The sequence below is a fragment of the Hypanus sabinus genome, chromosome 18 (genome assembly GCF_030144855.1).
Source record: "Hypanus sabinus isolate sHypSab1 chromosome 18, sHypSab1.hap1, whole genome shotgun sequence".
Taxonomy (NCBI): Eukaryota; Metazoa; Chordata; class Chondrichthyes; order Myliobatiformes; family Dasyatidae; genus Hypanus; species Hypanus sabinus.
In genome coordinates this window covers 31,646,339-31,660,040 of record NC_082723.1, presented here as the reverse complement: position 1 = coordinate 31,660,040, position 13,702 = coordinate 31,646,339, and the positions used below count along the sequence as shown (strand labels likewise).

At 41.7% G+C, this 13,702-nt stretch overlaps 1 protein-coding gene across 7 annotated transcripts in view; it reads left to right on the top strand.

Annotated features, from left to right (window-relative positions):
• Window positions 1-13,702, top strand: part of cdk5rap2 (CDK5 regulatory subunit associated protein 2) — a 159,572-nt gene that overhangs the window by 71,407 nt on the left and 74,463 nt on the right. For 6 of the 7 annotated variants that reach the window (XM_059993982.1, XM_059993978.1, XM_059993980.1 and 3 more), the window contains 8 exons: window positions 751-945; window positions 2,875-3,060; window positions 4,046-4,169; window positions 5,123-5,265; window positions 5,883-5,999; window positions 11,041-11,178; window positions 11,260-11,369; window positions 13,524-13,660. In XM_059993982.1, the coding sequence (XP_059849965.1) occupies window positions 751-945; window positions 2,875-3,060; window positions 4,046-4,169; window positions 5,123-5,265; window positions 5,883-5,999; window positions 11,041-11,178; window positions 11,260-11,369; window positions 13,524-13,660 (1,150 nt within the window). The remainder of the gene's footprint in view (window positions 1-750; window positions 946-2,874; window positions 3,061-4,045; window positions 4,170-5,122; window positions 5,266-5,882; window positions 6,000-11,040; window positions 11,179-11,259; window positions 11,370-13,523; window positions 13,661-13,702) is intronic. The other variant, XM_059993981.1, reaches the window with a different exon arrangement.

The window sequence follows — 13,702 nt, the reverse complement described above, 5'->3', positions numbered from 1 at the left end:
TGCTTCCCCCCCCCCCTCTGGAAACCCCTTTCCCAGTCATCTGATTGAAATATTGTTAGCTTCCCTTTTCTGCTTGCTGTTCTGTGGTTTTTTTTACTCATGCCCCTTTTACCACCTATTTCCTTTTTGCAACTTCCGCTCTTGAGCTTTTTGTGGCATTTTTACCATTTTTTAAAGGCCTACTCCTCCAGTTATGGTTTTGAGTTTACCTAGTCTAGGTATGAATTTATCTTTTATAAAATTAGTTCTTCTCCATTTACCTGTTTTTATTTTTTTACCCATTTTAGCACGGCCTATGTTTTTTTCCCAAAGCCTTCCAAACAGGATTTATTTTAAAAAGGATTTTTTCCCAAATCCTGTTTAAAATAAAACAGGATTTTTGCTGGATAGCACAAAGGGGTAGCACTTCAGTGTAGCAGGCTCATTTTCCACTGTTCTCTGTAAGGAGTTTGTATGTTCTTCCCGTGACTGTGTGACTTTCCTTCAGGTGTTCTGAGTTCCTCCCACATTCCAAAAATGTGCGGGTCAGAGTTAGTAAGTCGTGGTTATGCTACGTTGCTGATGGAAGTGTGGCAACACTTGCGGGTTGATTCCAGCGTGTCCTCAGTCGGTGCTGTTGATAAAAATGATGCATTTCACTGTATATTTTAATGTACGTGTGATAAATAAAGCTTACCTTTATTTGTAATGAAGATGAGCATTTGTTAGAGTACTTGGATCTTTATGTCATTGCTTTTGTACCCAAACCAGGAAATGACAAACACATTGCTCAGCCAATCTCATTGTGGCACCAAGGACCTGGCAGAGCATTTGAATCAGCGGCTAAAGGTTCAGGAGAAGATGCTGGAGAATGCTTGGGCAGAGAGGAAGAAGCTGAGTTCAGAGCATGCAAAGGAAATTGAGGAGCTCTTAAACACCATTAACAGCAAGGATCAGCTCCTCAGGGTATGTGGCCGAGAAGGTGACATAGTATAATTGAAGCAAAGTGCTGGAGGAACTCACCAGGTCAGGTAGCATCTATGGAGGGGAATAAACAGTTGATATTTTAGGCCAAGACCCTTCATCAGGACTGCACATTGGGATCTCAGCTCAAAACGTCAACTGTTTATTCCCCTTCATAGATGTGGCCTAATCTACTTATTTTGTGTGTTGCTCAAGATTTTCAGCATCTGTAGAAATTCTTGTGTTAGTTGCAAAATTCTTTTATAAGGGCATTATATAGTGCACTAGGTTGATGTTGCATTCTGGTTGAGATTCTAAAATAACATGAAAATTACTGCTGCTATAGAAGTACTCAGATTTTGACTTGGGCTGCAAGAGTGGCAATTATGTAAAAAGCCAGTGACTGTCACATGGGTCCAATCAATCTTTCAATTCCAGAACCCTTTGATACTATACAGGCACAGAGGCTCCCAGCTCTGAGGTTTTACCAGGATGCCATATCTCTGTAGGTTGAGATATTCGTTGGGTGATGCCTAGACTAGAAGAACTAGAGAAAGCATAATGGATGTGATTAGATATATTGATATGTTCTTTTGCTGATCTTTTTGCCTGGACCAAGACCTTTTTTGTAATGTAAATGTTGTATATTTTCAGAATTTGTATCCCAAGGGTGAAATAACAAATACTAGAGCTCATGCATTTTAAATTTAAGGAAGATGAGCAGGGCAAGTATTTTTTTAAATTGGTATCTGACTGGAACATACTGTCAAGGGTAGTGGTACAAGCAGATTTGATAGTAGCCTTTAAGAATCATTCAGATAGGCACTTGAATATGCAGGGACTGGGAATGGGGATTACAATTGTGTACAGACAGAAGAGGTTTGATTTAATTTGGCAGAATGTCACAAGCATTGTGGACTGAAGGGCGTGTGTGTGTGTGTGTGTGTCTCTCTCTCTCTTTCCCATTCCTGCAATCTAAACAATTACCTGCTAGGCCTTCAGCACTCGATCTCTGTCTCTGAATCTGCTTCTACCTTTCATTTCTTTTGGAGGTGCTCAAAACCACTCCTGACTAAACTGTTCACTGTGACCTAATGTGCTGAACTCCTGTGGCTCACTACAAAGCATTTGGCAGTGATCAGTTAAAGAGTCTTGAGATTATGTACTATGTTGAACACATTATATAAATTTTATGTATAGTTTATAGTACAGTTGAAATAATTGTTGTTGGCTTATTGAGGAGTTTATTCCCAGAAAACACAGATTATTGGTGTCTCCTACTTAAAGATGTGACAGTAACTAATTGAAGGCTGCCTTGACTGTGTTACAACCAGCCAGTGTTGAAGTAATTAGCTAAACATCTGTCACTGATGTGACTGACTGAAAAGCATTTTATGGACGTAATGCACTTTTCGATGGGAGATAATTGGGAGGTGTTGCTTTGATTTTTGTTCCCTTTTGCTCACGACTTTTTGAGTAATAATGCTATTCAATAACATCTTAGCATCAGGTTATATTGCATGGAATTTGTTTTGTGCCAGCAGTACAGTAAAAAGATATAATTTTTATAAATTGCAAAATGGTTATAGTACAAAAGAAAAAGAAATATTCATGGATCATTCAGAAATCTGGTGGAGGAGCATTGCGGTTGTGGGTCTTCAGACTCTTGTACCACCTCCCTAATCCTGATGTAGTAATAAGAAGAGAATATGACCCAAGTGGTGAAGGGCCCTCATGATGGGTGCCAGCACCTTGAGGCACTGCCTCTGAAAGATGCCCTTGATGGTGAGGACTTGCTGTCTATGAGTATTGGACAGTTGTTATTGATTTGTGCAGTGCTGGCAATAAATCCTCTTTAAAATTGCAAAGTTGGCTGCTGTTTGCATGGAATTAGGCAATTGAACTTTTTTAATTCTATGAATTCCCTTCTAGGAGGCTTCAGAGCATTCTAATAGTTGTCTGTCGAAACTTGGACGTGGCATTGAGGGTCTGAATCAACAAAATGCTGAGAAACCTGCAACAGGCCCAGTGGGATACGATTCCATGTTAAACCAAGATCAGACACTCCAAATTGCTCAGCTTAAAGCCGCTTTGGATGAAAAAGATAAGATCATTGATGTGAGTAAGCAGCAGCTGGACAAGTTACTATGCTTTGGAATGGTTTTTATTTGTGCCTTATTAATGTTGAAACTACTGTTTACCTTGCTGACAACTGGCCGTAGTGTGGAAAGATTGGCTAAATCTATTAATTTTATCCTAATTTTAAATCCTTTCAAATATGAGACCAGTAATTAAATAATTTTTTTTTGTTTTTCAAAATTGTGTGTTTTTTTTAAAACTACACATGATGTGTTACATAAGGATAGGTACAGCTTCCAAGTCCTCTTGAGCACTTCAGAAACCTCTGGGGTAAAGTGAACTACCATGTAGCCATACTTCTGCAATTTGTCTAGGGTTCTATTAGAGTTGCAGGGAGATTTTGAAGGCCTTTGGTTTTCATACATTGAAGAAAGCCTGTTTCAGATCAAGTGGATTTTTGGTTATCAAAGGTCTTTATTAGGAATAATGATTTTAATAAATTGAAGTTGGTCATTGATAGTAGTTGGGCACTGAGTAACAATGCCTTTGTGTAATCTGTTCTATTCTAGAATTGAATTTTTAGTGGGGAAAACTGTTGGCTGATACCTGTTTACCAAGGTTAATTTTATTTGTTACATGTACATCAAAACATACAATGAAATGTGTTATTTGCATCAACGGACAACACAGTCAGAGGATGTACTGGGAGCAGCCTGCAAGCGTTGCCACAATTCTGGCACCAATATTGGGTTGCATGCCCACAATTTACTGACCCTAACCTGTAGGGATGTGGGTGAAAATCAGAGCACCAGGAGGACATGCTCTTGAACCCGGGTCAGTGATATTGTAAAGCATTATGCTAACCTGCTGCCTCTTAGAACTAGCCACCAAAAGATAGATTCTGCCTGGGAACTGGAAGAGAGGTGCACAAAGTGAATGGTCATCCATTGGAAACTTAACATTGAATTCTGTCGTTTAATATTCTGAGTTTTTGATACTATTGACAACTGCCGTTCTTTGGTAGAAATTGGTAGAACACGGGCAAAAAGATCAACATTCCCCTCAACATGAAGCACTGAATTCCTCACATGTTCTTGAGCTGAAGCAAACAATACAGATATTGCAGGAACAGCTGCATGAGAGAGATGGTATGTATATAATCATAGAATTGAACATGTTGGAAACAGACTGTTCGACCTAGCACATTCTCGCCACGTTCTATACCAAAATAATTCAAGTGCTCACCTGGACACATAAATATTAGTGATCTAGTTTCAACTAATCTCTCAGGCAGTGCATTCCAGATGCTTGCCACTCTGTGTGAAACACTCTGCCTTTTGTATCTCCTCTGAATCTCTTTTCCTTCCCCACCTCCTACTCCAATTCTGTATCTTCTAGTTTTAATTGCTACTGATATGGGGGATGCTTCCTGCAATTTACCGTTTCTTAACACTTACAAGTTTATATACCTCAATCATGTCCCCACTTAACCTCTTCTGTTCCAGGGAGCAGATTTAGATTCTCTAGTCCTTCATAACTGAACCATACCATTCCTAGGCAACATCCTGATATACTCCCTCTGTGCCCTCTCAAGTGTTGTCAGATCTTCCCTGCAACATGGTGACTTGAAATGTATTCCGTATTCCAGCTGAAGACCATTTAAAGTTTTATGAAGTTGCAACATAGCCTCCCAATATCAGTATTTCATGCTATGGCTAATAAAGGCTAGAGTCCCATATGGTCATATTCCTTCCTAACCATGTTATCTACCTTCAAGGATCTATACATTGGTATTGTAAGGTCTCTTTGCTCTTCAGAACTCCCAAAGACCCAAATTTTCATTGTGCATGTCTTAGCCTCAAAATTCATAGTCTCACATTTGATATTTGTCTGGATTGAACTTCATCTGCCATTTTCAAGCACATATCTCCAACACATCAATATCTTTCTGCACATTAACACTACCTTCCACATTTCAGCAACTCTGCCAATCATCTGCAAGCTTACTGATCATGCCTCCCACATCGTCATTCATATAAACAATGTGGCCCATATGATTACTCTCAACCTTTTTATTTCTGTCCTTCCCATTTCATCTTAGGTGAATTTACTCAGGATTCTGCAGAAGAGGAGGTCCATGGTAAAGTACCCCATAGCAAGAAGAGTTCAGCCAACTTGAAGAAAGAGCTTGCCCAAAAATCCAGAGAATTGGATGAAGCCTTGGAGAGGGAAAATGAGGCAAAAGTACGTCTGTTACACAGCTGAAATAAGTCAAAGCATAATCAATGACTTTGTTTCCCATTGAATTCTATAGTGTAATGTGTTCACTTCTGGTTGCCCCATTATAGGAAGTATGTAGTGCCTTATAAAGGATGCAGAGGAAATTACCAGGATGCTGCCTGGATCAAAGAGCATGTATTATGAGGATAGGTTGAGTAAGCTAGGGTTTTTCTCTTAGAAGTGAAGGAGGATATGAGGTGACTTGATAGAAGTGTAGAAGATGATAAGAGACTCAGATGGAGTGAATAGCCAGGGTCTTTTTCCCACGATGGAAATAGCTAATAGGAGGGGGCATAATTTTGAACTGACTGGAGTAAAGTATAGGGGGGCATGTCAGGGGGAGGTTATTTATAGAGAGTGGTGGGTGGTGTAGAATCAGATATATTAGCAACTTTTAAGAGATTCCGAGAAGGCTCATGGATGAAAGAAAAATGGAGGGCTAAATGGGAGGGGACAGTTAGATTGATCTTGGAGTAGGTTAAAAGGTTGGCACAATATTGTGGGCCAAAGGGCTTATTTTGGTCTATGTTCATATTTGGGCTTAATTGCTGAGAACTTTTTTTTAAATCTCAATTTTACAGGTGGGAGTGATTCAACTTCAAGCTCTTCTTGACCAGTTGGAAAAAGATGCTCAAATACAGGCTGCAAATGTTGAAGAATTAACTAAAGCTTTGCAAATTAACAATGAAGTCATTAAAGTAAGATTATCAGGGCCATCCTTTCTAAGGGTTATAGAAACATAGAAAACCCACAGTTTAATACAGGCCCTTGGGCCCACAAAGTCGTGCTGAACATGTCCCTACCTTAGAAATTACTAGGTTTACCTATAGCCCTCTATTTTACTAAGCTCCAGTACCTATCTAAGACATCTTAAAAGACCCTATCGTATCCGCATCCACCACCATTGCTGGCAGCCCATTCCATGCACTCACCACTCTCTGAGTAAAATACTTGCCCCTGACATCTCCTCTATACCTACGCCCCAGCACCTTAAAGCTGTGTCGTCTTGTGGCAACCGTTTCAGCCCTGGGGAAAAATCATCTGACTATCCACACAATCAATACTTCTCATCATCGTGCACACCTCTGTCTGGTCACCTCTCATCCTCCTTTGTTCCAAGGAGAAAAGGCTGAGTTCACTTAACCTATTCTCATAAGGCATGCTCCCCAATCCAGGCAACATCCTTGTAAATCTCCTCTGCCCCCTTTCTATGGCTTCCACATCCCTCCTGTAGTGAGGCGACCAGAACTGAGCACAGTACTTCAAGTGAGGTCTGACCAGGGTCCTATATAGCTGCAACATTACCTCTCGGCTCCTAACTTCAATTCCACGATTAATGAAGGCCAATACATCGTACGCCTTCTTAACCACAGAGTCAACCTGCACAGCTGCTTTGAGCGTCCTATTCTCTTCGACCCCAAGATCCCTCTGATCCTCCACTCTGCCAGGAGTCTTACCATTAATACTATATTCTGCCATTATATTTGACCTTCCAAAATGAACCACTTCACACTTATCTGGGTTGAACTCCATCTGCCACTTCTCAGTCCAGTTTTGCATCCTATCAATGTCCCACTGTAACCTCTGACAGTCCTCCACACTATCCACAACACCTCCAACCTTTGTGTCATCAGCAAACTTACTAACCCGTCCCTCCACTTCCTCATCCAGGTCATTTCAACTCTGATTATGCAGAAAGTTTGAAGTTAATAACTCATTGGGGTGATTGATAAGTTCGGTGCCTAAGGTAGAAGGAGATGATTTATTAACTTCAAGTCAAGTCAAGTCACTTTTATTGTCATTTCAACCATAACTGCTGGTACAGTACATAGTAAAAATGAGACAACGTTTTTCAGGACCATGGTGTTACATGATACAGTACAAAAACTAGACTGAACTACGTAAAAAAAAACACAGAAAAACACAAAAAACACTAGACTACATGCCTACACAGGACTGCATAAAGTGCACAAAACAGTGCAGGCATTACAATAAATAATAAACTAGACTATAGGCACAGTAGAGGGCAGTAAGTAAGCAGGCATTACAATAAATAATGAACAGGACAATAGGGCAAGATGTCAGTCCAGGCCCTGGACTGGTATTGAGTCCAGGTATTGAGCAGTCTGATAGCTTGGGGGAATAAACTGTTACGTAGTCTGGTCGTGAGAGCCCAAATGCTTCGGAGCCTTTTCCCAGACAGCAGGAGGGAGAAGAGATTGTATTAGGAGTGCATAGGGTCCTTCATAATGCTGTTTCCTTTGCGGATGCAGCATACAATGTAAATATCCGTGATGGCGGGAAAAGAGACCAAAATTGGGCCATTGAAGACAGAAACGGGTGAATTTATTATGGGGAACAAAGAAATGGCAGACGAGTTGAACAGGTACTTTGGATCTGTCTTCACTAGGGAAGACACAAACAATCTCCCAGATGTAATAAAGGGCAAAGGAACTAGGGTAAAGGATGAACTGAAGGAAATTTATATTAGGCAAGAAACTATGTTGGATAGACTGTTAAGTCTGAAGGCTGGTAAGTCCTCGGGACCTGATGGTCTGCATCCCAGGGTACTTAAAGAGGTGGCTCTAGAAATCGTGGACACATTGGTAATCATTTTCCAATGTTCTATGGATTCAGGAGCAGTTCCTGCTAATTGGAGGGTGGCTAATGTTGTCCCACTTTTCAAGAAAGGAGAGAGAGAGAATACAGGGAATTATAGACCAGTTAGCCTGACGTCAGTGGTGGGAAAGATGCTGGAGTCAATTATAAAAGAGGAAATTACGACACATTTGGATAGCAGTAGAAGGATCAGTCCAAGTCAGCATGGATTTATGAAGGGAAAATCATGCTTGACTAATCTTCTGGAGTTTTTTGAGGATGTAGCTATGAAAATAGACAAGGGAGAGCCATTGGAGTACCTGGACTTCCAGAAAGCTTTTGATAAAGTCCCACAAAGGAGATTAGTGGGCAAAATTAGGGCACATGGTATTGGGGGCAGAGTACTGACATGGATTGAAAATTGGCTGGCTGACAGGAAACAAAGAGTAGCGATTAACGGGTCCCTTGCAGAATGGCAGGCTGTGACCAGTGGGGTACCGCAAGGTTTGGTGCTGGGACTGCAGCTGTTTACAATATACATTGATGATTTAGATGAAGGGATTAAAAGTAACATTAGCAAATTTGCTGATGACACAAAGCTGGGTGGCAGTGTGAAATGTCAGGAGGATGTTATGAGAATGCAGGGTGACTTGGACAGGTTGGGTGAATGAGCAGATGCAGTTTAATGTGGATAAATGTGAGGTTATCCACTTTGGTGGCAAGAACAGGAAAGCAGATTACTATCTAAATGGAGTCGTTAGGAAAAGGGAAAGTACAACGAGATCAAGATGTTCTTGTATATCAGTCAATGAAAGCAAGCATGCAGGTACAGCAGGCAGTGAAGGAAGCTAATGGCATGCTGGCCTTTATAACAAGAAGAATTGAGTATAGGAGTAAAGAGGTCCTTCTGCAGCTGTACAGGGCCCTAGTGAGACCCTACCTGGAGTATTGTGTGCAGTTTTGGTCTCCAAATTTGAGGAAGGACATTCTTGCTATTGAGGGAGTGCAGCGTAGGTTCACAAGGTTAATTCCCGGAATGGCGGGACTGTCATATGTTGAAAGATTGGAGTAACTGGGCTTGTATACACTGAAATTTAGAAGGATGAGAGGGGATCTGATTGAAACATGCAAGATTATTAAGGGATTGGACACACTGGAGGCAGGAAGCATGTTCCTGCTGATGGGTGAGTCCAGAACTAGAGGCCACAGTTTAAGAATAAGGGGTAGGCCATTTAGAACAGAGATGCGGAGAAACTTTTTCACCCAGAGAGTTGTGGATCTGTGGAATGCTCTGCCTCAGAAGGCAGTGGAGGCCAATTCTCTGGATGCTTTCAAGAAAGAGTTAGATAGAGCTCTTACAGATGGCAGGGTCAAGGGATATGGGGAGAGGGCAGGAACGGGGTACTGATTGTGTATGATCAGCCAAGATCACAGTGAATGGCGGTGCTGGCTAGAAGGGCCGAATGTCCTACTCCTGCACCTACTGTCTATTGTCAGCTGACCTCACTATCTGCTGCAGGGTCTTGCGATCCGAGATGGTGCTATTTCCAAACCAGGCAGTGATGCAGCTGCTCAGGATGCTCTTAATACAACCCCTGTAGAATGTGATGAGGATGGGGGGTGGGGGGGGGGTGTGTGGTGGGAGATGGACTTTCCTCAGCCTTCGCAGAAAGTAGAGACGCTGCTGGGCTTTCTTTGCTATGGAGCTGGTGTTGAGGGACTAGGTGAGATTCAAACTTTCTGCATAATCACTCAGAGTTGAACTGCATGTGCATGTAACGAGAGCTGTATAACTCATCTCCTTTTACCTTAGGCCATGTACTTATTAATCACCCATCTGTGGACACTTTCTGGAGGTCCAGGATCCGTCTGCTCCATGACCGTTGGCCTAAGTATGTACAAGGGGACTCTGTTGAAAACTAAATGTGCTAGGTTTTCTAAAGTTGACACCTTCTACCTTAGGCCACGAACTTATTAATCACCCCTTGTATATGTTAATGGTTTTCTGCTGCTGTAGCCCATCGACTTCAAGGTTCAATATTTTGTGCATTGAGAGATGTTCTTCTGCGCACCATTTTTGTAACACGTGGTTATTTGAGTTACTGTTGCTTTCCTGTCAGCTTGAACCAGTCTGGCCATTCCCCTCTGACCTCTCATTAACAAGGTGTTCACACCCACAGAACTGCTGCTCATTGCATATTTTTTGCATTTCACACCTTTCTCTGGAAACTCTGAAATTCCCAGTAAATCAGCATTTTCTGAGATACTCAAACCACCCCATCAGGCACCAATAATCATCCCACAGACAAAGTCACTTAAATCCCATTTCTTCCCCATTCTGGTGTTTGGTCTAACATCAACTGAACCTCGTGAGCATGCCTGGATGCTTTTATGCAGTGAGTTGCTGCCACATGATTGGCTGAATAGATATTGGCATTAATGAGCAGGTGTACTTATTAAAGCGGCCACTGAGTGTACTTCCCTGAAGTTTAACGTATTTAAAGTTACTAGATTCACAGGAAAAACTCATCCGCTGGATATCTCAGCGGGTCACGGAGCATCCACTCTTGATGCAAGGTCTGGACCAGAAATTGCCTCTTCAGATACTACTTGTCTGGCTAACTTTAAGTACTTTACTTTTACGTAAGGTTCCATACCAGAACTACAGTCTTGGGATTGGGGGTGGGGGAGTTTGTACACTTGGGGTGTAAATTGTTTTACTCATTGTGTTGGCAATTGTTGGTACTTCTTTAAGGCAGAGGGTTGTAATGCTTGGTTGTAAGCATATTGGATTTTTGTCGTATTCAACAATGACAGAAAATCCATACAGGAGATCTTTTTTAAAGTGAAAAAGATGTTGTACTTGGGCAGTTTTGCTCTTTCGACCTTGGAAGTCTGGATCCAGTGGTATGCGTTGTCATGAATGGGGTCTTCGCTGGTTGCGGTGGATGACCGTGACTTTTTCTGTGCTTCGTCACTCCTGTAGAACAGTGGATTTTGTCCAGCCAGTCTGCCAGAGATGACTTTGTATGAAGTATATTAAAATATATGAAGCAAATGTCGTGATGTTAATGTTCAGGTATTTTTGAAATGCTGCATTGTTTTTTGTTTTGAAAATGTAATTAGTTTCTCTTACCGCAGAACATTCAGCCTGGATTTTCATCTGAGCTAAAGGGAACAGAGCAGGTGATACGGGAAATGATCGTACTGAAGGATGATATCCAGAGACCTGGCCATCTGCCAAGAGAGAGAACGATCATCGGAGGAGATGGCCAGCAGGTTGATGCTTTTATCTGTTTTGTCTCTGTTAGATAATGAGGCTGAATTCACTTGGAAACTTATTGCAGTTTCTTTCTGCAGCCTGTACAGGCCTTAGAGGATCAGGTTTCAGAAGAAAGCTTGCACCAGGCACTGAAGACAGAGCAGCAACTGTACTCCAGACTCATCAAGGCAGTGAAAGACTCAGACAGGTAGAAAATTAGCCCATTTACTGCATATCTTGAGCTTGTTTTTCAACCTAATTCAATAAGCTTTCAGTGTGTTGCTTCATCCTTCGCTGCAAAGGATTTAATAAGGAAATGCATAACGTTGGTGTTGTTGCCAGAATAGATTGTACATAGCTTTCTGAATGGGACTCAAAAAGGTTGTGTGCCATTTAACCAATTCCAGTCACAGGAATGGAATATCCCATCACTCAGGACATTTCCTCTTCTTGCTAAAATCAGAAGGGAGGTGTACAGGAGCCTGAAGATACATAGTCAACGTGTTAGGAACTGCTCTTCCTCTCTGTCATCAGATTTCTGAATGGTCCATGAATGCATTTACACTACCTCATTATTTGTTTTTTTTGCTCTCTTTTTGCACTACTTATTTAATTTAATTTTTTAATATATATAAAGTTCAATGTAAATTTATTATTACAGTGGCTGGCTGGTGGTGGTGTAGTGGCATCAGCACTGGACTTAGGACAGATGGTTCTGAGTTCAACCCAGCCAGGTCCCAACCTGGCCAGCAGCAGTGTCTGCACAGAAGGCCTGGCAATCTACTTCTGTATCTTGCCATGAAAACCCTATGGACCATGAGGTTATGAAGAGTCGGACTCAACTAAATGACTGAACAACAAATATATATGTCACTATGTACAACCCTGAGATTCATTTTCTTGCGAGCACGTTCAATAAATCCATAATAGAATACTAACCATAGTAGAATCAATGAAAGACTGCACCAACTTGGGTGTTTAACCAGTGTGCAAAAGACAGCAAGCTATACAAATACAAAAAGAAAGGAATAATAAATAAACAAATAACCAAGCAATAAATATCAAGAAGATGAGATGAGGAGTCCTTGAAAATGAGTCCATAGGCTATTGGGAACATTTCGATGATTGAGTGAAGTTATCCCCCTGGGTTCAAGAGCCTGATGGTTGAGAGGTAATAACTATTCCCAAACCTGTTGGTGTGAGCACTGAGGCTCCTGTACCACCTTCCTGAAAGCGGCAGCAACGAGAAGAGGGCATGTCCTGAGTGGTGGTGGCCCCTGATGATGGATGCTGCATTCCTGTGACACGTTCCATGTAGATGTTGTCAGTGGTGAGGAGAGCTTTACCCATGATGGACTGGGCCATATCCACTTCTTTTTGTAGGATTGTTTGTTCATGGGCATTGGTGTTTCCATACCAGGCTGTGATGCAGCCAGTCAGTGTATCTCCACAACTCATCTATAGAAGTTTCTAAGAGTTTTCAATTTCATGCTGAATCTTCGCAAACTCCAAAGGACGTACAGGTGCTGCCGTGCTTTCTTTGTAATTGCAGTTGCATGCTGGGCCCAGTACTCTGAAATGATAGCACCAGGCAATTTAAAGTTGCTGACCCTCTCTACCTCTGATTTGCTTCTTCTACACCCCCCCCCCCCCCCCCACACACACACACAATGAAGACTGGCTCATGGACCTCTGGTTTCATCCTCCTGAAATCAATAATCAGCTCCTATGTCGTGCTAACATTGAGAAAAAGGTTGTTGTCCTGGCACCACTCAGCCAGATTTTCAATCTTCCAGACTGATGAGCTTAGTGCCTAATATCTCACTAGAAATAAAGTCAGTTTGAAACTTCTCAAAAGACCATAGGCAATATTGTGTCAAATTATTGACAGCTTTGTCATTTTATTTGCCAGTCTCCCTCAGGAAGGCTGGTTTTAGGCAAGGGAAGTGGTTTTCCACTGAAGTGGGACCTTTCAGCACTTGGCAGTGCTTTATTTTACCGAGGTGTACAATAATTATCGGTCCCCTGCATCTCAAAACTTCAGTTAATCAGTGATCTTTTTTTGTTCAGTCATCTGTCAACATTTCCACAATGTGCTTTTCTCCATCAGACATGTATTTGTTTAAGTTACACACATAAAATAAAATCAGGAAACACTCTCATGGATTCTGGAAAAAAAACTCATCTGTATGAGATGCTTCCTTCATTTGGGGAGAAGGCAGGAGAATGGGGTTGAGAGGGATAATAAATCAGCCATGTTTGAATAGCAGATCAGTCTCAATGGCCTAATTCTGCTCCTATATCTTATGGTCTTTGTTAGCTCAGTTTCCCATGGTGTTGCTCACTTGTAATTCTTGTTCAGTTGCAGTCGCATCCAGGCCTTGCAGGTGGAGCTGACAGGCATTCAGTTGTTACGACAGCAACTCGAGGAGAGCATTCAAACCAACCGAGATCTGCAGAAGAACTTGGAACAACAAATTCAGGCCACCAAAGAAAAAGGTGGGAAACCAATGGGAATATTTCAGTACACTAAGTGCTGCA